The sequence below is a fragment of the Leptodactylus fuscus genome, chromosome 7 (assembly GCF_031893055.1).
Source record: "Leptodactylus fuscus isolate aLepFus1 chromosome 7, aLepFus1.hap2, whole genome shotgun sequence".
Taxonomy (NCBI): Eukaryota; Metazoa; Chordata; class Amphibia; order Anura; family Leptodactylidae; genus Leptodactylus; species Leptodactylus fuscus.
In genome coordinates, this window is record NC_134271.1 from 156079042 (window position 1) to 156104439 (window position 25398).

The 25398-nt window shown below is 48.4% G+C and overlaps 1 protein-coding gene across 1 annotated transcript in view; it reads left to right on the top strand.

Moving 5' to 3' along the window:
- LOC142214655 (NACHT, LRR and PYD domains-containing protein 12-like) overlaps window positions 1–16736 on the top strand; it is a gene marked incomplete at its 3' end in the record, with an annotated part of 792298 nt that extends 775562 nt beyond the window's left edge. Inside the window, exons 25-26 of the mRNA XM_075283595.1 lie at window positions 14756–14926; window positions 16566–16736. Coding sequence (XP_075139696.1) covers window positions 14756–14926; window positions 16566–16736 — 342 coding nt within the window. The remainder of the gene's footprint in view (window positions 1–14755; window positions 14927–16565) is intronic.
- Window positions 16737–25398: the final 8662 nt, after the last annotated feature.

Genomic DNA, 25398 nt, shown 5'->3' on the forward strand with positions numbered 1-25398 from the left:
GTATACAGTGCCATTGTCTGACTGGGAATTCAAAGAATATATGGGGGTTATGTGCACCCACAATTTTTACTACTGGTATACAGTGCCATTGTCTGACTGGGAATTCAAAGAATATATGGGGGTTACGTGCACCCACAATTTTTAATACTGGTATACAGTGCCATTGTCTGACTGGGAATTCAAAGAATATATGGGGGTTATGTGCACCCACAATTTTTAATACTGGTATATAGTGCCATTGTCTGACTGGGAATTCAAAGAATATATGGGGGTTACGTGCACCCACAATTTTTAATACTGCTATACAGTGCCATTGTCTGACTGGGAATTCAAAGAATATATGGGGGTTATGTGCACCCACAATTTTTAATACTGGTATACAGTGCCATTGTCTGACTGGGAATTCAAAGAATATATGGGGGTTATGTGCACCCACAATTTTTACTACTGGTATACAGTGCCATTGTCTGACTGGGAATTCAAAGAATATATGGGGGTTACGTGCACCCACAATTTTTAATACTGGTATACAGTGCCATTGTCTGACTGGGAATTCAAAGAATATATGGGGGTTATGTGCACCCACAATTTTTAATACTGGTATACAGTGCCATTGTCTGACTGGGAATTCAAAGAATATATGGGGGTTACGTGCACCCACAATTTTTAATACTGGTATACAGTGCCATTGTCTGACTGGGAATTCAAAGAATATATGGGGGTTATGTGCACCCACAATTTTTAATACTGGTATACAGTGCCATTGTCTGACTGGGAATTCAAAGAATATATGGGGGTTATGTGCACCCACAATTTTTAATACTGGTATATAGTGCCATTGTCTGACTGGGAATTCAAAGAATATATGGGGGTTACGTGCACCCACAATTTTTAATACTGCTATACAGTGCCATTGTCTGACTGGGAATTCAAAGAATATATGGGGGTTATGTGCACCCACAATTTTTAATACTGGTATACAGTGCCATTGTCTGACTGGGAATTCAAAGAATATATGGGGGTTACGTGCACCCACAATTTTTAATACTGCTATACAGTGCCATTGTCTGACTGGGAATTCAAAGAATATATGGGGGTTATGTGCACCCACAATTTTTAATACTGGTATACAGTGCCATTGTCTCACTGGGAATTCCACAAATAATTTGGGGATTCATTCACCCTACATCTCAGGCTCTTGCCATATTCACCCAGGTTGTCAGTGCTGCACCAGCTCGTTCCCAGACAGCTCGGCCCGAAAAACGCGTTACCTATATAGAGGATTTGGACAATGAAGACAACATGTTCTAAATCTAATGTCTGCACCTTCTCCAGAATTAAAATAAAGGCAGCGTTTAACTTTCAAATAGCACTGCACAAAGGAAGAGCTTATCAGCTTGTCTCATGACATGCTACTGAAAAGTTTCATTTGTGTATCTTAATGTAAATATAGTTGTATAAGCTTTTTGGGTTTTAGGCACTGCCAAGTTATTTATTACCACCCACTCCCTTATAATGATGATGACGCCAAAGTCACTGTGGGTGTTCAGAGCTCACAGCTTTGGGTGACATTTGTCTTGCTCTCTGTCGGTACCAGCTGTCTTTTTGGATACCGTAAAGTTATGTTGACTTTATTAACAGCTATAGAAGCTTTAGCCAGGTTGTGACGGTGTGTAACCCTAACAACACTAAGTGGGATACACATTAATAGTCAGTCTATGTACGCTAAACGTATCACTGAAGTAATTTTTTTTCCCTCTCCCCTAATATAAGAAAGGAACAGACATTAGACCTAGACCGGGGTTCGAGGCTTGAAAAAATCCAGTATTATTTGTTCTTCATGATGTGAAATATGTGTTGAAAAGCAACCCAAGATGAAGTCAGCCATGTGTGCCAGTGTGTTACTTGGCATGCCTTTGCTGGCCCCAACTGTAAGGGTCACTCTCCATTTCCTCCATTTTCCACTCCCCTTCACACCATTTGTGGTGAAGCAATGGGATGCACTGAAGTGCACCCTCTAGCCTCGTGTGGGATAGGGACATCAGATGCCACTCCAACCCCCTCGTCTTCCTCCGCCAGCCAACGGTGCGAAGATGAGAGGAGTGTGCTCTGAATGTTTTCTGCCTAGCAGAGGCTAGTTCTCACTTACGAAAATGGCCCCACTTTGACCTGTATATCAGGCACAATGGTGTAGGTTTCAAAGAAACATGGCACCAACAAGTTGGAAAACGTGGGCCATGCGTGGACCGTGTTTGAGTCTGGCAAGCTCCAGATCTGCTACCAGGTTCCAGCCATTATCACAGGCGCAAAAATGCCAGGCCCCAGGTGTAGCAGGGAAAAAAAAATGCCATCTCAGCCAGGATGGCATCCCTGACCTCGGAGGCACTGTGCTGTCTGTCCCCCAAGCTGATCAGTTTCAGCACGGCCTACTGACATCTCCCCATGCCAGTGTTACAGTGTTTTCCGCTAGTAGCTGGGGTGGAGGTTGCAGCTTCGTAGGGTTTCAGTCTACTCCTGCCATGGCCTGGGAGAGGAGATAGGCCACCCCAGTTTGCACCCGGGGAACAGACTCCACCACATTCACCCTGCCTGTCATTAAAGATAAGCACTGCAGCATCCCTGACCACAGGCGCTTGTCCATGTGTCGGTGGTCAAGTGGACCTTGCAGCAAAACGCAGAGCTCTGGGCCCGACTGATGTTATGGGACACATGCAGGCGCAAGGCAGAGACAGCACACCAAGAGAAGTAGTAACGGCTAGGCCCAGCATAGGGAGGTGCCCCAGCTGCCATCTGCTGACGGAAGGCCTGGGTCTCCAGAAGCATAAACAAACACCAACATCTCCAGGGCCAGCAGTTTATCGATGAGGCTGTTACAGGCTTGGGCATGGGGGTGGGTTGTATTGTACTTCTGCCTGCAATGAAAAGCTTGGGAAATGTGGAGTGGCTGGGAAGAGGCGCATGATGGTGCAGGCCAAAAGGGCGCATGAGGGTGAACTCCCCAATGTGTCAGAGATAGGTGTGTAGGTGTCCTTGCATCATATACTTGCACCATATTTGGCTTTGGAAGTTAATTTTGTGCCAAAAAGTGGTTAAGACAGCGATCCCTCAGCTACTCCCGTTACACTGTCTATTGAAGTTACCATCTGTGGAAGTGGACCACCATTTCTAAGATCCCAAAGGAAGCAGGCAAGAGATGTGCAGTTCAGAAAAAAAGATGAGAAAATAAGTTTAGGCTGTAGAGCACAGAGGGATCGGAGAGGACAGAGCTGGTGTCGGCCAGGTATTCCCACAACATGCGCCTATACTTGTCCCTCCTGGTGACACTAGGCCCCTGAGTGGCAGTAATTTGTCCAGGGGGGCCATTAACGTGTTCCAGACCTAGGAATAAGTCTTCCAACAGGGTAGAGTTTTGCATGCCTTTGCTTCTACCCACTGTTTTTGCTGCTTAGCTTCCCTCCACATCTACTCTGCTTTCACCCCTAAACATCACCCCAGTTTATGCCTTTGCTTCTACCCAGGTTTTTTGTTGATTTAGCTTCCCTCTACATCTACACTGCTTTAGCCCCTAGACATCACCCCTGTCCATGTGGGGTCGGTGGCCTCGTCATCCACCAACTCCTCTTCCAATTGCGCACTGCCCCCTTACTGCAAACCGCACATGACCACAGCTTGCCTTGATGGCAACTGTGTCTCATGATCCCCACTTAGGTCCAGACAAGTCGGTGGCGGGTCCAAAACCCCAAAATTGGAAGGAAATGGCAGATGCTGCAGTATTTCTAACACCTGTTCCTGGTGCTCGGGCCTGGTCTGTGTTGTACCCTGCACCCTGCTTAACGCATCTGCCATATCCGAAGTTGTGCTGAGCGCATGCTAATGTTTCGTGTCCAGTGCAATGGATGGGATGGGATTTCACATAAGTCTGCCACCCATGGCCACTCATGGTTGAGCAACTGAGGGAGTTGACTTTGACGAACCCGAGGGTTTTGGAGTTGGAACTACATCAAAGGTCTGTGCTGCTCACACACTCTGCTCAACACATGATATGTTTAGTGCCAGCAGTGTGGAGACGTCGCACAACAGCCGTTGTTCCAGCAGGTACAGGCGTTGTAGGAGTGCATAGAGGCTAGCAGCGGCAACTATACACTTTAAAAACTATCCGCACAAGCGCCACACTTTCACCAGTAGCTCAGGAACATTGGGGTACCTTTTTCAAAAGATTAGCAGCAATGAGTTAAAAACGTGGCCCAGGCATGGAATATGTTGCAGGCTGCCAAGCTACAGAGCCAATCCCAGGTTACGGCCATTATCACACATGACAACATGCCTGGGCCCAGGTGCAGTGGCAAAAACCACATTGCCGTCTCATCGAGGATGGCATGACTCACTTTGTAGGCAGTGTGCTGTCTGGCCCCCAAGCTGATGAGCTTCAGCACGGCCCGCTGACGTCTCCCCACACCAGTGTTGCAGCGTTTCCAGCTCGTAGCTGGGGTCAATTTAACAGCGGAGGAGGGTGGTGTTTCAGCCCTCCTCCCAGGAATGTTGTGTGGGGAGACAAGTCAGGCCACCACATTTTGCGACCCGGTCCACGCCTCAACTACATTCAACCACTGTGCCCAAATTGAAAGGTAGCGTCCCTGTCCGCATGCACTTGTCCATTCGTAACTGGTCACATGGAACTTTAGGGCTAAGCGCTGAATTTAGGGACCGCCTCATGTTTGGGGGAAAGTGCTGGTGTGGACGGCACAGTGCGGTGGCGCAGTAGACACTCTGCCCAAAAAGGGCAGAGTGTCCCCCAGCCGGGATTCCAACATCTCCTGGGCCAGATTTCTTGAGATGAGGCCGTTGAAGCCTTGGGCATGTGGGTGGGTTGCGCTGTACTTTAGCATGAAATGAAAGGCTTGGGAGATGGGGAGTTGCTGGGAAGAGGCGCATGATGGCGCGGGCAAAAGGAGAAATGGCAGGAAAAGGTGAGGATAAGGGTGAACTCCCCAAAGTGTCAGAGGCAGATGTGGAGGTGTCCTGGCTCCTGGTCTGGACTGCAGCGCCAGCCCTGTCAACAGTGGAAGAGGCAGTGGCCGCCAGGCCAAACGACGATTATCCTGCGCTTGCTCTCACCCCAGCCCAGGGCTTGCCTTCCAAATGATGGCACCCGCAAGAGGTGGTGAGATTCCTCTCCGCAGATCTCCAAACCATCTTGGACTTGCAAATTGCACTAAATTTGTCATGTAACTGACATGTATATGATGAGTCTATCCATTGTCTGTTCATTTTGGTGAAAGTCAGCCTGTCAGCTGACAGACAGCTGTGCTTGTCAGTGATGATGTCACCGGCTGCTTGTACCCCCAGTTTTTGCTGCTTAGCTTGCCTCCACATCCACACTGCTTTTGCCCCTACACATCACCCCTATCCATGCCTGTGCCTCTAGCCATAAGTCTGCCACCCATGGAAACTCATGGTGCAGAAAGTGAGGGAGCTGACTCTGAGGAACCCTTGGGTTTTGTAGCTGGTACTCCATCAAAGGTCTCTGCTGCTCACACACCCTGCTGAACATACGGTATCTAGGGTTAGAGCGTGTGGTGACCTCGCACAACAGTAGGTGCTTCAGGCAGATGTAGGCCTTGCTGGAGTGTATTGCGGCTAGCTCCAGGTACTGTAGACTTGGGAAAGTGGGTGTCCAAGTGCCGCACTTTCACCCTTAGCTCAGCTAATTTGGGGTATGTTTTTAAAAATCATTGCACCACTACATTGAACATGTGGGCCAGGCATGGAACGTGTTGGAGGCTGGCAAGCTCCAGAGCCCTCCAACAAGCTAAAAAACCTGGCCCCAGGGGCAGCGGGGATAAACAAATTGCCATCTCATCCAGGATGGCATCCCTGACCTCAGAGGCAGTGTGCTGTCCGTCTCCCAAGCTGATGAGCTTCAGCCCAGCCTGCTGACGTCTCCCCACACCAGTGTTGCAGCGTTTTCAGCTCGTAGCTGGGGTAAATCTAACAGCGGAGGAGGAGGAGGGTGGTGTTTCAGCCCTCCTCCCAGGAATGTTTTGTGGGGAAACAAGTCAGGAAAATTCTTGAAACGGGAGAGTTTTGCATCTTTGCCCTTGCTGCCTATGGACATCCCTTTGCCTCTAGCCACCATTTTCCCTGCTTTGCTTGCCTCCACATCCACACTGCTTTTGCCCCTAGACATCACCCCAGTCCATGCCTTAGCTTGTACCCCCAGTTTTTCCTGCTTAGCTTGCCTCCACATCCACACTGCTTTTGCCCCTAGACATCACCCCAGTCCATGCCTTAGCTTGTACCCCCAGTTTTTCCTGCTTAGCTTGCCTCCACATCCACACTGCTTTTGCCCCTAGACATCACCCCAGTCCATGCCTTAGCTTGTACCCCCAGTTTTTCCTGCTTAGCTTGCCTCCACATCCACACTGCTTTTGCCCCTAGACATCACCCCAGTCCATGCCTTAGCTTGTACCCCCAGTTTTTCCTGCTTAGCTTGCCTCCACATCCACACTGCTTTTGCCCCTAGACATCACCCCAGTCCATGCCTTAGCTTGTATCCCCAGTTTTTCCTGCTTAGCTTGCCTCCACATCCACACTGCCTTTGCCCCTAGACATCACCCCAGTCCATGCCTTAGCTTGTACCCCCAGTTTTTCCTGCTTAGCTTGCCTCCACATCCACACTGCTTTTGCCCCTAGACATCATCCCTATCCATGCCTCTTCCCTTAGCCATAACTCTGCCACCCCTGGAAACTCATGGTGCAGAAACTTTGGTTGCTGACTTTGAGGAACCCTTGGGTTTTGTAGATGGAACTCCATCAAAGGTCTGTGCAGCTCACACACCCTGCTCAAGATATGGTATTGTAGGGTTTCAGCGTGTGTGAATGACGGACAACAGCCTGTGTTTGGACAGATGTAGGCCTTGCTAGAGTGTTTTTAGGCTAGCAGCGACTCCTGTGCACTTGCAAAAGTGGGCGCACAAGCGCCGCATTTTCAACAGTAGCTTCGGTACATTTGGGTATGTTTTTAAAAAACTTTGCACCACTAGGTTAGACGTGGGCCAAACATGGAACGTGTTGGAGGCTGGCAAGCTCCAGAGCCGCTACCAGGTTCCAGCCATTATCACAGGCGTAAAAATGCCAGGCCCCAGGTGTAGCAGGGAAAAAAAAATGCCATCTCAGCCAGGATGGCATCCCTGACCTCGGAGGCACTGTGCTGTCTGTCCCCCAAGCTGATGAGCTTCAGCACCGCCTGCTGACGTCTCCCCACACCAGTGTTTTAGCGTTTGCCGCTAGTAGCTGTGGTGGAGGTTGCAGCGTCGTAGGGTTTCAGTCTACTCCTGCCATGAATTTTGGCCTGGGAGAGGAGATAGGCCACCCCAGTTTGCACCCGAGGAACAGACTCCACCACATTCACCCTGCCTGTCATTAAAGATAAGCACTGCAGCATCCCTGACCACAGGCGCTTGTCCAAGTGTCGGTGGTCAAGTGGACCTTGCAGCAAAGCGCGGAACTAAGGGCCCACCTGATGTTGAGTGACACGTGCTGGTGCAAGGCGGGGACGCCACACCGGGAGAAGTTGAGACGGCTAGGGACGGCATAGTGAGGTGCCACAGTTGCCATCAGGTCCGGGAAGGCGGGAGTTTCAACAAGCCGGAACGCCAACCTCTCCTGGGCCAGCAGTTTAGCGATGTTGGCGTTCTAGGCTTGCGTGGGTGGGTGGTTAGCGGTGTATTTCTGCCGGCGCTCCAATGTCTGAGAGATGGTGGGTTGTTGTAAAGAAGCGCCTGATGGTGCCTTTGATGGTGCAGGAGAAGGAGATAAGACAGAAACAGGGGAGGATGAGGGAGAAGTCAACAAAGTGGCGGAGGCAGATGAAGTGATGTCCTGGCTCGTCCTCTGGAGTGCATCGCCAGCACTGTGAGCAGAGGCAGTGGCATGAACGGCGGGCGACGTTTGTCCTGCCGTTGCTGCCTGCCACTGATTCCATTGCTTGGATTCCAAATGACGGTGCATTGAAGTGGTGGACAGGTTGCTCTTCTCAGGGCCCCTACTCGATTTCGAGAGGCAAATTGTGTAGACGACACTATATCTGTCCTCGGCGCATTCCTTGAAAAAACTCTACACCTTCAAGAAACGTGCCCTCGATGGGGGAGTTTTTCTGGGCTGGGTACAAAAGGGAACATCTTCGGACATTCCGGGTCTGGCCTGGCTTCGGCAAAGCAGCTGACCTCTGCCTCTGGACATGTCTCTGCCTCTAGCTACCCTTTTTGGTGCTGCACCTGCCTCAACATCCACACTACTTTCCCAGCTTGACATCTGCCTTGTCCAGGTGGGGTCGGTGTCCTCGTCGTCCACCACCTCCTCTTCCAACTCCTGTCTCGCCTCCTCCTCCTGCACAATGCGCATGTCAACTGGCTGCCCTGACAGCAACTGCGTCTCATCGTCGTCGATGAGGGTGGGTTGCTGGTCATCCGCCACCAAATCGACCGGAGATGGAATGGAGGAGACTCTAGTGTTTGAGCATCTGGACACAGATACTCGTCTGTTAGGTCCGTGGAATCGCGAAATGGAGGGGCAGGTTGCGGTACAGTCAAAGGAAGGGAGAACAGCTCTGGGGAGCAGGGACAGTTGGGGTTATTGTTCTGAGAAGATTGGGAATTTTGGGTGGAAGGAGGACAAGACTGTTGGGTAAGAGGAGGTAGAGGCTGACTGGCTGGTGGACAATGTGCTTTAAGCGTTATCCGACAGCCATTGCAAGACCTGTTCCTGGTTCTCGGGCCTACTAATCTTTGTACCATTCAGCCTAGTTAATGTGGAACTTTTGTGCAAAGCGCAGAACTTAGGACCCGCCTGATGTTAAGGGACACACGCTGGTACAAGGCTCAACTCACCCTAAGTGCCAAAAACACTGCTGGTGCAAGGCTCTACTCATGCCAAGGGCCTCAATCTCTGCTGGTAGCTCAGCTTAAGGTCATGTAACTTTGTTTGGAAGGGCTCATGTTAAGGGCTAGAAAAGTGAATTTTGGAAGGTCTTACCACATCACACACACACACACACACACACACACACACACACACACACACTCAAAATGACAGTTAAGGGTGAGGGCTTTTGGAATTCCCATTGCCTATTCCATTTGTGGTTGTCATGGGGAACGTGATTTAAAGGGGTGGTTGTTACTGTTTGTTGAGCTTAAATTGGGGTTTGTGTCCATCCATTTGGGGAGTAAAGAAGGTTTCCAGGTATTTTCCCACTTTGATAGAGGTTTTTTTGAATGTGGAAAGTGTGTAGTTGTTAGGCAGTGATGTTGGGGTAATAGAGGGTCTTTGGTGTGTTAGATGCCCCCAGGCATGCTTCCCCTGCTGTCCCAGTGTCATTCCAGAGGTGTTGGCATCATTTCCTGGGGTGTCATAGTGGACTTGGTGACCCTCCAGACACGGATTTGGGTTTCCCCCTTAACGAGTATCTGTTCCCCATAGACTATAATGGGGTTCGAAACCCGTTCGAACACACGAACATTGAGCGGCTGTTCGAATCGAATTTCGAACCTCGAACATTTTAGTGTTCGCTCATCTCTACTAAGAAACCTATTGAGAAGAAACCTCCAAGATGTAACCAGGGAAATCAATGCTTTCCATTCTTTATACTTCCTGTGAACCTTATCATTACATTTAGGGAACATTCTGGGAATGATCTCATAGAGACCGGGGCAAGACAAGAGAAATATATAAAAGAAGCCAAAGAAGAAAGACATGGCATTTCTCCCAGCAAGCTGTTCAATTGGGGCTACTCTTCCAATCTTGCACCACATATGGTAATGGTGAGCGGAGTGCCCGGTGTAGGGAAGACCACACTGATGCAGAAGTTTGTCTATGACTGGGTGAAGGGCAATCTCTATCAAAGATTCACTTTTGTCTTCTTCTTCAAATTTCGGGAACTCAACAGCATGGATAAGGTTAGTCTGGAGACCATGATCCTTCATCAGTACCCATATCTGGAGGAGCAGCTGGAGAACATCTTACAAGATCCAGAGAAACTTCTCTTTATATTTGATGGATTAGATGAAAGCAATCATACAATGGATTTCACATCACGTCACTTGTGCTCTCATCCTAAACAGCGTTTAGAGTTTTCCAGAGAATAGTAGAGATCACTGGGTTTCTTCCAGAAGAACGACAGATTTACTTTGAGAATTTCTTCTCCAACCCTGAACTGTCAGAGAAGGCTTTTACTTATGTGAAGCAGAATGCCACCTTGTACACGTTCTGTTACCTCCCGTCCTACTGCTGGATCATCTGTACTGTATTATCCAGGAGCTTCCAGACAACAAGTAGTGACCAGCAGGTGACATTATTACCCAGAACAGTGACACAACTGTTTGCCATATTTGTCGCCAACATTCTGTCCAATCACAGCCTGGAGAAAAGTGATGCTCAGAAGATCCTGCAGTCCATCGGATGGATGGCACAACATGGAGTCATGAATCACAGGGTTATTTTTGAGGAACGAGATCTGGATTCTTTCCATGTGGACAATAAGTCAAAGCTCTTATCAAGTTTTCTGATGGAATCGGAGGAACCTGTGACCTATTCCTTCTTACATCTCACTGTTCAGGAATTCTTCTCTGCCTTGGTCCATTATACTGATTATTCTCCTGAGAAGTTACAGAAATCACTAGAAGAAGCCAAATCCTATCCTGATGGACGTGGTGAGATGTTCCTCCGTTTCCTGTGTGGTCTATCAGACGACACCACCAGGTCAGTACTATCTACATACCTGGACACACAAGCAGCTCAGGCCTCCAGAGATGTGATCACTTGGCTGAAGAACTTCATTCTAGAAGAACAGAGACTGGAGGAAAGTGAAGACAAGCAGCAACGTCTTGTCAGGACATTCTTCTATCTGTTTGAGACCCGGAATAAGGCTCTAGTGCTGGAATCATTACAATCACTAAGAAGATTGGACCTTTCTGGTGTTCACATGTCAGCTCTAGACTGCACAGTGTTAGCATTCATCATGGAAACCTGCACACATATAGAAGGACTGAGTATATCGGGATGTTCATTTGAAAAATTAGGAAAACTAACACCAGTGTTTCGTAACCTGCGGGATCTGAGGTAAATACTATTATATTTTATCTATCTGTGGAAACATCTGATACACTTATTGTATTATCCATCATGTCTGTTAGTACGGGGAACAAAAGGGGATACCGAGCCGATCCTAGTCTAGTATATCAAGGTCAACAGTTAGAAAGATAAAAACAGACAGATGTCTGCTCACCTCGAGGGCTAGTGAGGTAGTCACAACAAACCAAGAACATCAATACATGTAGATGCTTAGAAGATTAACCGGGGATTAGGGCAGCAGCTGATGGACGTCACAGGGTCGTGAGATACACCAACAGGAAAAAGACCAACCTGAATCGGATTCAAGCCAAACTACAGCGATCACCCAAATATTCCAGAAAACCTCCTTTATTGAAATTCAGACAGTGGATATGGCACAACGCGTTTCGGACCCATATGGTCCTTTGTCAAGTGCAAAGTTACTAGCCTGGATGGCACCAAACTAACGCCTGTTAGTACGGGTCCTATTATGTAGTAGCTGCGGTGAGATTCCTGTGGTGATGATAGCCAGGTTCGGGCTGTGCAGTAGATGGAGGATCCTGTATATATAAATTCAGATTTACAAAATGTTCCATTTTATGTGTTACATATATACACATTGGCAAAAAAATAATGCACCAAAAAAGAGTTTTTGGAATCAAATGAAACTCTCTCAGTGCGATGTAAATATATATATATATATATATATATATATATATATATATATATATATACACACAACTACAATACCTCAGCCAAAGGAGAAGATTATTGGGGAAAACTGTACAATGGAGTGCAAGCTCTAGTAACTTGCTGAGCCTCCTCTAGCCTGGATACAAGATGAGATACAGCAGGACATGGAGGTATACAGCTAATGTATGGTATCCTGCAGCACGTTTGCCCACAGATATTGCAGCTGGAGTTGTATATACTGCTCTATATCCTGCTCAATTGATAATAAATCTGGTGGCCGGGCAGACCAAGAAAGTGATGTAATCTGGCTGAGACATCCCTGGGAAAGCTTTGTGTGAGTAGGCGAGCATCAACCTGCTGAAAAATGTGAGATGTCCATTCTGCCATTAGAGACATTACTTGTGGTGGCGGGATGTCCTGTATATATTACTGAGTTATTAGTGTCCCTCATATCACTAAAAGGGGTGACCGACTATCATATACAATGGATCCCCAGATCACCACTCAGTTGTTGGGGTAATATGTCACTCCACCAAGAAAGCAGAATTGAAGCACCCATCATGAGGCCTCCAACTCAATCCTCATCGGTTTCCAATTGACACTAAGAATACCCCTCCACACCCCAAGCACACTCAGATTGCAATACATCTACTCGGTATATACCTCCATGTCACCCCCACACTCAGATGGAATCCTCTGATTCCCCCAATACTCAAACTGCCCACCCCAATATTGTATTCAGACTGTGACACCCACACTCAGATGGCATCCCTACGTTCCCACCACACTGATAGCATCTTCACAACCACTTAAAAGCACAGACTGCAGCCCACATGCTCAGAGTACACCCCCATGTATCCCCATCACAGATTAGTACACCCCCAAGTATCGCCATCACAGATTAGTACACCCCCATGTATCCCCATCACAGATTATACCCATTCTCATCCCACCCCACAATCCCCTCAACACAGACTACTCTCTAACAGACTGTACCCCTGCACCCATACACTACACTCACTCCCCACTGCATTTCCATCCCCTAAAACTGCACCCCCACACTGATTGCACCCCCATCCTACACTAACAGCCCCCTCCACAGATCCTACTCTCAGACTGCACCAGCACCCATTCAAAATGCACCCCCCATTTTATAGTCCCCACATGCAAATGAGACCTCCACGTCACATCCCTACAGACAACACTGGATTAGAATGGGTAAGTATGACAATCGCATTGTTTATGTGTTACTAATGTGTTTTTGTGTTTTGTTTGCCTTTGTGTTATTTTATTCAGATCTGCTAATTGGACTCCATCAGATTCAGCCAACTTTATTAATAAATGATATGGAGATAAAGATAAACCAGCAGCCTGGCCTTACCAGGGTGGGCTAAACAGAAGGGTTCTGGGCTTACCCAGCTCTTCTCTGTACCCCTGATGATGGTGGGTACTGAGGTAATAATGGGGAATTAGTGGCTGACTATATGGCTAACACGACGGCCTAGGCTAGTAATGGATGTTCTCAATCAAGTAATCAAGTAACAGACATTACTAAAGCAATAGTAATAAAATGGAAACAACACACTTGAAAAAATATATATAAATATTTTATTGAAGTAAATCATGATCTGAATGCGATGTAGTCCAATTAGGGTATGTTCACACAGACTTTTTTGCAGGCTGATTTTGAAGCGGAATCCACTTCAAAATCTGCCTCAAAAATGTCTCCCATTCATTTCAAAGGGAGTCAGTAGGAGGGTTTTTTTTTTCCTCTAGCCGATGTTTTTCAGCTAGATTAAAAAATAAGCGACATGACCGGTCTTCAGGTGGATTTTGCCTTGAAAAAAGCATTGAAAATCAATGGAAAGCGGAAAAAATGCAATGTTTTTACAACATTTTTGATGCATTTTTTTGATGTGGTTTTTGCAAAAACTGCTTTTTTTAAAAAAATGTTTCCTAATTCATAAAGCAGATTTTTGTCAGCCTGTGTGAACTTATCCTTTAGAGTCCACTTAGTGGATGAGAAAAAAAGAGCAGAAAAAAACAAAAAAACAAAGCATTTTAGTAAAGTGCAAATAACCAATACAATTCACCCATCCTGCTCCGGTGTTGTCTCCTCTCATGGAGCAACCCATTCAGTTACATCTCATTGGCTGGGTTTCATCATATGATAGGGGTTACTAGAGTTCATTAGCCAATGAGTTCTAGTGACCCTTTCTTGGCACTACACATATTAGGGGCTCCCCGCACCCTCCATCCCAAACCTTCATTACAGTTGCTACACACCACTCTCTGCACCTCCACCTCCCTATACTGGTCCTAGTTTGGGCCATTGTACTGTGGATTAGACACAAATTTATTCTTGAATTTAAGCCAAAGCAAAATAAAACTTGAGAGGTTTCACAGCACTATATGGCACCCATTGGCTCCCCACTCTCAGACAGCACCCCCACACTCCGAATGCACCCCTGCACTCCACTACACCCACACATTTCCCCTCTCTACTACACTTATTGTCTGATTGGACCCCCTTTCCTACAAACACTGGACCAGATGCACCATATCATGTCATTGCTCCTGACTGCTCCCCCTGCACCAAACACACAACTCATAATGGTTTTTTCTTCCTTCACAGACACCAGACTAAATGACTAAAAACCATCGCACGTGACGCTCCTCCTATATAACCTAGTGGCAAGTGATCACTGACCACATATGGCCATGACATCAGGACTACATATAGCAGCTCGATCTACCCGCTGGTGAGCCCCACTCACTCGGAAAAGTGCTGAAGGGGAATAGGAGAGCGAATAGCACATGGTGGGCGCGGGTCCATCTGACATTTCACCAAATTACCATATGGACAGTCCAGCCCTTTCATGTGTGATCGTGTCTGCTGAGCTAGTGTATCTAACTGCTGAGGTTTTACTCACATCTCCTCTTCTTATTCTTACAGTTTGGGTTATAATAATCTACCAGACACTTCCTGCACCCAGTTGGCCTCTGTCATAAGGAATAACCCATCCTTGAAGAGACTTGTCCTGTCCAATAACAGTTTATTTGGTCCTCACTTCAGTGACTTGATGGCCGCTCTGTCCAGTCCAGCCTGCAGGATAGAGGAATTACGGTGAGTATAAGAGATGTGTACAGGAGGAGACATGTGGGGACAAGTTATACAGGGATTATATTCTATTTCATGCTTTGCAATAGAGATAAAGGAACTGGTTCAGAAAACGCTTTTGAACCCCCCCCCCCCCCCGATTATTCCTCCATACTATCTGCTCTCTTGCCATGCTTCCTTAACTCGTGGGATGGTAGTTTCCTAGGCTGTAACAGAGTCCCACGTGCCCACAGTAAAAAAAAAGAAATTCCAGTCAGCCGACTGCAGGCATCTTCCAAACATAAACAATAGATGCCAAAAACATTTCCTTGAAAGAAGGAGTCCGAAATTTCATGCAGATTTCTCCTCCATGCTTTGTCTGCCTCATGTTGTCCATGCTTCCCTTAGCTTGTGGGGGGATGGTAACAAGGCACATGTACACAGGAAATCCCAGCCGACTGCAGGGATCATCCAAGCATAAACAATAGACACAAAGAAAATAGTCCACAGGTTCTTCTATTTGAGAGTTAGCTAATTTACTCTCAACTTGGAGCCTCTGTAACAGGCTACCATTCATGTGGCGCCATCTTCGTAAAGGTAAATTAAATGGCTAAGGGAACTTGTAGTCTCAGAACATGAAAAATAAGAGATGTGCCCATGTCTAACTGAACCAAACTGTGCAAGTTGTACTAGAATGTCTATACGCAGCTCGTCAGGTGATGTCTAGTACAACATTGAAGAGATATACGGGGAGTGTGCCGGAGCCAAGGAGAGGTAAGTAAGTGTTTTTTATGTTTGTGTCCTCCCCTGGGTGTCCAATCTTTATACTCTGGTTCCTGAAAAGACCCCAGAGTATAATAATTGTTCATAGGTTGACCACAATGGGGCATAATACCGTATGTAGTATGTAGGGGCCACTATGGGACATAATACTTTGTGCAGGTGCTATTATGGGGCATAATAATGTGAGAGTAGGGGCCACTATGGGGTATAATACTGTGTGCAGGGGCCACTATGGGACATAATACTGTGTGCAGGGGCCACTATGGGACATAATACTGTGTGCAGGGACCACTATGTGGGATAATACTGTGTGCAGGGGCCACTATGGGGGATAATATTGTGTGCAGGGGCCACTATGGGGCATAATACTGTGTGCAGGGGCCACTATGGGACATAATACTGTGTGGAGGGGCCACTATGGGGTATAATACTGTGTGCAGGGGCCACTATGGGACATAATACTGTGTGCAGGGGCCACTATGGGGTATAATACTGTGTGCAGGGGCCACTATGGGGCATAATACTGTGTGCAGGGGCCACTATGGGACATAATACTGTGTGGAGGGGCCACTATGGGGTATAATACTGTGTGCAGGGGCCACTATGGGACATAATACTGTGTGCAGGGGCCACTATGGGGTATAATACTGTGTGCAGGGGCCACTATGGGGCATAATACTGTGTGCAGGGGCCACTATTGGGGATAATAGTGTGTGCAGGAATGCGCTTTGTGCAGGGAGGAGAATTGGGAGGGTCAGGAAGCGGGGGAGCCCTGTGAAATGTATGCCTTGGAGTGCCGCCATTCCTACACTGTATCTAATCCTATCATGTGTGATACTAACTAATGAGGCGTCACGCACATCTCCTCTTCTTATTCTTACAGACTGGATGAAAATGATCTCTCAGACACTTGCTGCACCCAGTTGGCCTCTGTAATAAGGAATAACCAGTCCCTGAAGAGACTTGTCCTGTCTAATAACCGTCTGTCCGGTCGTCACTTCAGTGACTTGATGGCCGCTCTGTCCAGTCCAGCCTGCAGGATACAGGAATTACAGTGAGTATAAGAGATGTGTACAGGAGGAGACATGTGGGGACAAGTTATACAGGGATGTTATTCTATTGTATGTTCTACACTAGTGATAGGAATTAAAATTAATTTTAGAGATTAGTTATTTAAGATTTAATTCATTAAAAAGATGAATTCAATTAATTAATTTAGTTCATTAGTTCTCTGGCTTTGTGATACGGCGGAAAACAGAGATGTAGTCTATGATATAAATTCAGTACTAGGTCACTACTTGGATGAGTGATAGTCCTGTTACTATGACGGGAAGTATTAATATGTCTGATCATTACTAACGTTTTAAAAGGACAAACATTTATACCACAAACTCGTAGAGTCATACTTAGGGATGAGCAAACCTATGTGGATCGAATGGTCTCCCACAAAACATATTGACCCAGCACCATGACATTGGAACACCATATGTGACTGCAGAGGCCTAAACTGAGGTCCCAGTGGTGTGTGCGTGACCTTAGCCAAAGGCCAGAATAAGAAGATGGAGAACCACAAAGATGCCCAGGAAGGTGGTATTTTTATTCACCTCCACTGGGTTCCCAAATATTTTACTTTGGGGTCTGAGGACAGCCCAGAGTGTGACATAAGTACTTCCAGTTCTTGTCAAACATGAAGACCCAAAATGAATCTGAGGGCTAAACCTCGTGAATATTCATCAAAACTAATCTTGTGAATTTTGCCCATTTCTGAACTTTCTTTTCATTGTCAACTTTATAACCTGGAATTATTGTCTAGCACTTTGGTGACACAGTATAGTAAACCATGAGGGTGTAATAAGAACAAAGAGACTATATACCTGGTGGAGGTATCCTAGGTTCACACTAGAGATCGGTGAACCCTTCAAGATCTATTTGGGGTTTGGACAGTTTGGTTCCCTGAAATCAAACAAGATTGATATGAATCACACCTTAAATTGGCTTAAAATGTATAGAACAGTCTTAGGGCTCCTAGGACCCTATCTATATAACATAGTGTAGAATACTCTTAGGACTCCTAGGAACTAGAGATGAGCGAACAGTGTTCTATCGAACTCATGTTCGATCGGATATTAGACTGTTCGGCATGTTCGAATCGAATAGAACACCGCGTGGTAAAGTGCGCCATTACTCGATTCCCCTCCCACCTTCCCTAGCGCCTTTTTTGCTCCAATAACAGCGCAGGGTAGGTGGGACAGGAACTACGACACCGGTGACGTTGAGAAAAGTAGGAAAAACCCATTGGCTGCCGAAAACATGTGACCTCTAATTTAAAAGAACAGTGCCACCCAGGTTCGCGTCATTCTGAGCTTGCAATTCACCGGGGACGGAGGTTTCCGTCCAGTTAGCTAGGGCTTAGATTCTGGGTAGGCAGGGACAGGCTAGGATAGGAAGGAGAAGACAACCAACAGCTCTTATAAGAGCTAAATTCCAGGGAGAAGCTTGTCAGTGTAACGTGGCACTGACGGGCTCAATCGCCGCAACCCAGCTTTCCCAGGATCCTGAATGGAATACACTGTCAGTGTATTCCCGTATACCCGATATATACCCCGATACCCGTTCCAACGGTGTGCCCCCCCACCTTCACCCCAGAAATACACTGCAAGTCCCCTAGCAATAGAATTGGGGCTATATACACCCACTATTTTTGCTACTGCCATATAGTGCCATTGTCTCACTGGGAATTCAAAGAATATATTGGGGTTACAAATACCCTCATTTCTTGCTACTGGTATATAGTGCCAGTTTCTGACTGGTAATTCAAAGAATATATTGGGGTTACGTGCACCCACAATTTTTGCTACTGGTATATAGTGCCAGTTTCTAACTAGGAATTCAAAATGCGCAAGGCTCCCGGAAAGGGACGTGGACGAGGCCGTGGGCGAGGTCGGGGGAATGGTTCTGGGGAGCAAGGTAGCAGTGAAGCCACAGGGCGTCCCGTGCCTACTCCTGTGGGGCAGCAAGCATTGCGCCACTCCACAGTGCCAGGGTTGCTTGCCACATTAACTAAACTGCAGGGTACAAACCTTAGTAGGCCCGAGAACCAGGAACAGGTCTTGCAATGGCTGTCAGAGAACGCTTACAGCACATTGTCCAGCAGCCAGTCAGACTCTGCCTCCTCTCCTCCTATTACCCAAAAGTCTTGTCCTCCTTCCTCCCAAAATTCCCAAGCTTCACAGAACAATAACCCCAACTGTCCCTGCTCCCCAGAGCTGTTCTCCGCTCCTTTCATTGTCCCTCAACCTGCCCCTCCACGTCACGATTCCACGAACCTAACAGAGGAGCATCTGTGTCCAGATGCTCAAACACTAGAGTCTCCTCCATCTCCGTTCGATTTGGTGGTGGATGACCAGCAACCCACCCTCATCGACGATGATGTGACGCAGTTGCCGTCAGGGCATCCAGTTGACCGGCGCATTGTGCGGGAGGAGGAGATGAGACAGGAGTTGGAAGAGGAAGTGGTGGATGATGAGGACACTGACCTGACCTGGACAGGGGGGATGTCAAGCGGGGAAAGTAGTGTGGATGTTGAGGCAGGTGCAGCACCAAAAAGGGTAGCTAGAGGCAGAGGCAGAGGTCAGCAGCTTAGGCGAAGCCAGGCCACACCCGGAATCTCCCAAGATGTTCCAGTTCGTACCCAGCCTCGAAAAACTCCCACCTCGAGGGCACGTTTCTTGAAGGTGTGGAGTTTTTTCAAGGAATGCGCCGAGGACAGATATAGTGTTGTCTGCACAATTTGCCTCTCGAAATTGATTAGGGGCTCTGAGAAGAGCAACCTGTCCACCACTTCAATGCGCCGTCATTTGGAATCCCAGCACTGGAATCAGTGGCAGGCAGCAACGGCAGGACAAAGGCCGCCTGCCGTTCACGCCACTGCCACTGCCTCTGCCACTGCCTCTGCCTCTGCCACTGCCACTGCTGACTGTGCTGGCGATGCACTCCAGAGGACGAGCCAGGACACCACTTCATCTGCCTCTGCCACTTTGTTGACTTCTTCCTCATCCTCCCCTGTTCCTGTCTTATCTCCTTCTCCTGCACCATCAAAGGCACCATCAGGCGCTTCTTTACAACAACCCACCATCTCTCAGACATTGGAGCAGCGGCAGAAATACACTCCTAACCACCCACACGCGCAAGCCTTGAACGCCAACATCGCTAAACTGCTGGTCCAGGAGATGTTGGCGTTCCGGCTTGTTGAAACTCCCGCCTTCCTGGACATGATGGCAACTGTGGCACCTCGCTATGCCGTCCCTAGCCGTCACTACTTCTCCCGGTGTGCCGTCCCCGCCTTGCACCAGCACGTGTCACTCAACATCAGGCGGGCCCTTAGTTCCGCGCTTTGCACAAAGGTCCACTTGACCACCGACGCGTGGACAAGTGCATGCGGACAGGGACGCTACATTTCAGTGACGGCACACTGGGTGAATGTAGTTGAGACTGGGACTGCTTCCCAAACTGGCCCGGTGTACCTCGTCTCCCCGCCTAACATTCCTGGCAGGGACACGAGAAGAACACCCCCCTCCTCCTCCTCCTCCACTGCCTCCTCCTCCGCCACCGCCTCCTCCTCCGCCACCGCCTCCTCCTCCGCTGTTAGATTGACCCCAGCTACGAGTTGGAAACGTTGCAGCACTGGCGTTGGTAGACGTCAGCAGGCTGTGCTGAAGCTGATCAGCTTGGGGGACAGACAGCACACTGCCTCCGAGGTGAGGGATGCCCTCCTCGATGAGACGGCAATATGGTTTGAGCCGCTGCACCTGGACCCAGGTATGGTCGTTTGTGATAACGGCCGGAACCTGGTAGCAGCTCTGGAGCTTGCCGGACTCCAGCATGTTCCATGCCTGGCCCACGTCTTCAACCTAGTGGTGCAACGTTTCCTAAAGAGCTACCCAAATGTTCCAGAGCTACTGGTGAAAGTGCGGCGCATGTGCGACCACTTTCGCAAGTCGACAGTAGCCGCTGCTAGCTTAAAATCTCTCCAGCAACGCCTGCATGTGCCACAACACCGGCTTTTGTGCGACGTCCCCACACGCTGGAACTCAACGTTTCAGATGTTGAATAGAGTGGTTGAGCAGCAGAGACCTTTGATGGAATACCAGCTACAAAACCCTAGGGTGCCACAAAGTCAGCTGCCTCAGTTTCACATCCATGAGTGGCCATGGATGAGAGACCTTTGTGACATCCTACGGGTGTTTGAGGAGTCCACAAGGAGGGTGAGCTCTGAGGATGCGATGGTGAGCCTTACAATCCCGCTCTTGTGTGTTCTGAGAGAATCCCTGATTGACATCAGGGATAACTCAGATCACACAGAGGAGTCAGGGATAGCATCCGATCCGTCACAGCTGGAGAGTAGGTCCACACATCTGTCCGCTTCATCGCGTTTAATGGAGGAGGAGGAGGAGGAGGAGGAGGAGGAGGAGGAGGAGGAGGAGGAGGAAGAAGAGTTGTCCGATGATGTGATGGTGATACAGGAGGCTTCCGGGCAACTTCGAATCGTCCCATTGTTGCAGCGCGGATGGGTAGACATGGAGGATGAGGAGGAAATGGAGATTGAACTTTCCGGTGGGGCCAGAGGAGTCATGCCAACTAACACTGTGGCAGACATGGCTGAGTTCATGTTGGGGTGCTTTACAACCGACAAGCGTATTGTCAAAATCATGGAGGACAACCAGTACTGGATCTTTGCTATCCTTGACCCCCGGTATAAAAACAACATCTCGTCTTTTATTCCGGTAGAGGGGAGGGCCAATCGCATCAATGCTTGCCACAGGCAATTGGTGCAGAATATGATGGAGATGTTTCCAGCATGTGACGTTGGCGGCAGGGAGGGCAGTTCCTCCAGTAGGCAACCAAGTTCTCACCGGTCCACACAAACGAGGGGCACACTGTCTAAGGTCTGGGACACCTTGATGGCACCCCCTCGCCAAAGTGCCGCCACGGAGGGTCCTAGTGTCACCAGGCGTGAGAAGTATAGGCGCATGTTGCGGGAATACCTTTCCGACCACAGCCCTGTCCTCTCCGACCCCTCTGCGCCCTACACGTATTGGGTGTCAAAGTTGGACCTGTGGCTTGAACTTGCCCTATATGCCTTGGAGGTGCTGTCCTGTCCTGCCGCCAGCGTCCTATCTGAGAGGGTGTTCAGTGCAGCCGGTGGCATCATCACTGACAAGCGCACCCGTCTGTCAGCTGAGAGTGCCGACTGGCTCACTTTGATAAAAATGGACCACCACTGGATAGAGCCTTCATTTTTGTGCCCACCTGTGTAAAGCACCCCAACATGAAACTCCATGTCTGTACTCAACCTCTCCAATTCCTCCGCATCCTCATACTCATCCACCATAAGCGTTGCACAATTCTGCTAATACTAGGCTCCCACCACCCTGATTTCCCCCAACTCTGCTGGTTAGAGGATCCCTCCACCCTGATTTCCACCAACTCTGCTGGTTAGAGGCTCCCTCCACCATGAATTGGTCCAAACTGGGCTGTTTAGAGGCTCCCTCCACCATGAATTGGTCCAAACTGGGGTTTTTAGAGGCTCCCTCCACCATGAATTGGTCCAAACTGGGCTGTTTAGAGGCTCCCTCCACCATGAATTGGTCCAAACGGGTTTTTAGAGGCTCCCTCCACCATGAATTGGTCCAAACTGGGCTGTTTAGAGGCTCCCTCCACCATGAATTGGTCCAAACTGGGGTTTTTAGAGGCTCCCTCCACCATGAATTTGCCCAAACTGGGCTGGTTAGAGGCTCCCTCCACCATGAATTGGTCCAAACTGGGTTTTTTAGAGGCTCCCTCCACCATGAATTTCCTAAAACTTGGCTGTTTAGAGGCTCCCTCCACCATGAATTTGCCCAAACTGGGCTGTTTAGAGGCTCCCTCCACCATGAATTGGTCCAAATTGGGGTTTTTAGAGGCTCCCTCCACCATGAATTTGCCCAAACTGGGCTGTTTAGAGGCTCCCTCCACCATGAATTGGTCCAAACTGGGCTTTTTAGAGGCTCCCTCCACCATGAATTGGTCCAAACTAGGGTTTTTAGAGGCTCCCTCCACCATGAATTTGCCCAAACTGGGCTGTTTAGAGGCTCCCTCCACCATGATTTGGTCCAAATTGGGGTTTTTAGAGGCTCCCTCCACCATAAATTTGCCCAAACTGGGCTGTTTAGAGGCTCCCTCCACCATGAATTGGTCCAAACTGGGTTTTTTAGAGGCTCCCTCCACCATGAATTGGTCCAAACTGGGGTTTTTAGAGGCTCCCTCCACCATGAATTTGCCCAAACTGGGCTGTTTAGAGGCTCCCTCCACCATGAATTGGTCCAAATTGGGGTTTTTAGAGGCTCCCTCCACCATGAATTTGCCCAAACTGGGCTGTTTAGAGGCTCCCTCCACCATGAATTGGTCCAAACTGGGCTGGTTAGAGGCTCCCTCCACCATGAATTGGTCCAAACTGGGTTTTTTAGAGGCTCCCTCCACCATGAATTGGTCCAAACTGGGGTTTTTAGAGGCTCCCTCCACCATGAATTGGTCCAAACTGGGTTTTTTAGAGGCTCCCTCCACTATGAATTGGTCCAAACTGGGTTTTTTAGAGGCTCCCTCCACCATGAATTGGTCCAAACTGGGGTTTTTAGAGGCTCCCTCCACCATGAATTTGCCCAAACTGGGCTGTTTAGAGGCTCCCTCCACCATGAATTGGTCCAAATTGGGGTTTTTAGAGGCTCCCTCCACCATGAATTGGTCCAAACTGGGTTTTTTAGAGGCTCCCTCCACCATGAATTGGTCCAAACTGGGGTTTTTAGAGGCTCCCTCCACCATGAATTGGTCCAAACTGGGGTTTTTAGAGGCTCCCTCCACCATGAATTTGCCCAAACTGGGCTGTTTAGAGGCTCCCTCTACCATGAATTGGTCCAAACTGGGGTTTTTAGAGGCTCCCTCCACCATGAATTGGTCCAAATTGGGGTTTTTAGAGGCTCCCTCCACCATGAATTGGTCCAAACTGGGTTTTTTAGAGGCTCCCTCCACCATGAATTGGTCCAAACTGGGGTTTTTAGAGGCTCCCTCCACCATGAATTTGCCCAAACTGGGCTGTTTAGAGGCTCCCTCCACCATGAATTGGTCCAAACTGGGGTTTTTAGAGGCTCCCTCCACCATGAATTTGCCCAAACTGGGTTTTTTAGAGGCTCCCTCCACCGTGAATTGGTCCAAATTGGGGTTTTTAGAGGCTCCCTCCACCATGAATTTGCCCAAACTGGGCTGTTTAGAGGCTCCCTCCACCATGAATTTGCCCAAACTGGGCTGTTTAGAGGCTCCCTCCACCATGAATTGGTCCAAATTGGGGTTTTTAGAGGCTCCCTCCACCATGAATTTGCCCAAACTGGGCTGTTTAGAGGCTCCCTCCACCATGAATTGGTCCAAACTGGGTGTTTTAGAGGCTCCCTCCACCATGAATTGGTCCAAACTGGGGTTTTTAGAGGCTCCCTCCACCATGAATTGGTCCAAACTGGGGTTTTTAGAGGCTCCCTCCACCATGAATTTGCCCAAACTGGGCTGCTTAGAGGCTCCCTCCACCATGAATTGGTCCAAACTGGGTTTTTTAGAGGCTCCCTCCACCATGAATTGGTCCAAACTGGGGTTTTTAGAGGCTCCCTCCACCATGAATTTGCCCAAACTGGGCTGTTTAGAGGCTCCCTCCACCATGAATTGGTCCAAATTGGGGTTTTTAGAGGCTCCCTCCACCATGAATTGGTCCAAACTGAGTTTTTTAGAGGCTCCCTCCACCATGAATTGGTCCAAACTGGGGTTTTTAGAGGCTCCCTCCACCATGAATTGGTCCAAACTGGGTTTTTTAGAGGCTCCCTCCACCATGAATTGGTCCAAACTGGGTTTTTTAGAGGCTCCCTCCACCATGAATTGGTCCAAACTGAGTTTTTTAGAGGCTCCCTCCACCATGAATTGGTCCAAACTGGGGTTTTTAGAGGCTCCCTCCACCATGAATTGGTCCAAACTGGGTTTTTTAGAGGCTCCCTCCACCATGAATTGGTCCAAACTGGGTTTTTTAGAGGCTCCCTCCACCATGAATTGGTCCAAACTGGGTTTTTTAGAGGCTCCCTCCACCATGAATTGGTCCAAACTGGGGTTTTTAGAGGCTCCCTCCACCATGAATTTGCCCAAACTGGGCTATTTAGAGGCTCCCTCCACCATGAATTGGTCCAAACTGGGTTTTTTAGAGGCTCCCTCCACCATGAATTGGTCCAAACTTGGTTTTTTAGAGGCTCCCTCCACCATGAATTGGTCCAAACTGGGCTGGTTAGAGGCTCCCTCCACCATGAATTGGTCCAAAATGGGTTTTTTAGAGGCTCCCTCCACCATGAATTTGCCCAAACTGGGCTGTTTAGAGGCTCCCTCCACCATGAATTGGTCCAAACTGGGGTTTTTAGAGTCTCCCTCCACCATGAATTGGTCCAAACTGGGTTTTTTAGAGGCTCCCTCCACCATGAATTGGTCCAAACTGGGTTTTTTAGAGGCTCCCTCCACCATGAATTGGTCCAAACTGGGTTTTTTAGAGGCTCCCTCCACCATGAATTGGTCCAAACTGGGTTTTTTAGAGGCTCCCTCCACCATGAATTGGTCCAAACTGGGGTTTTTAGAGGCTCCCTCCACCATGAATTTGCCCA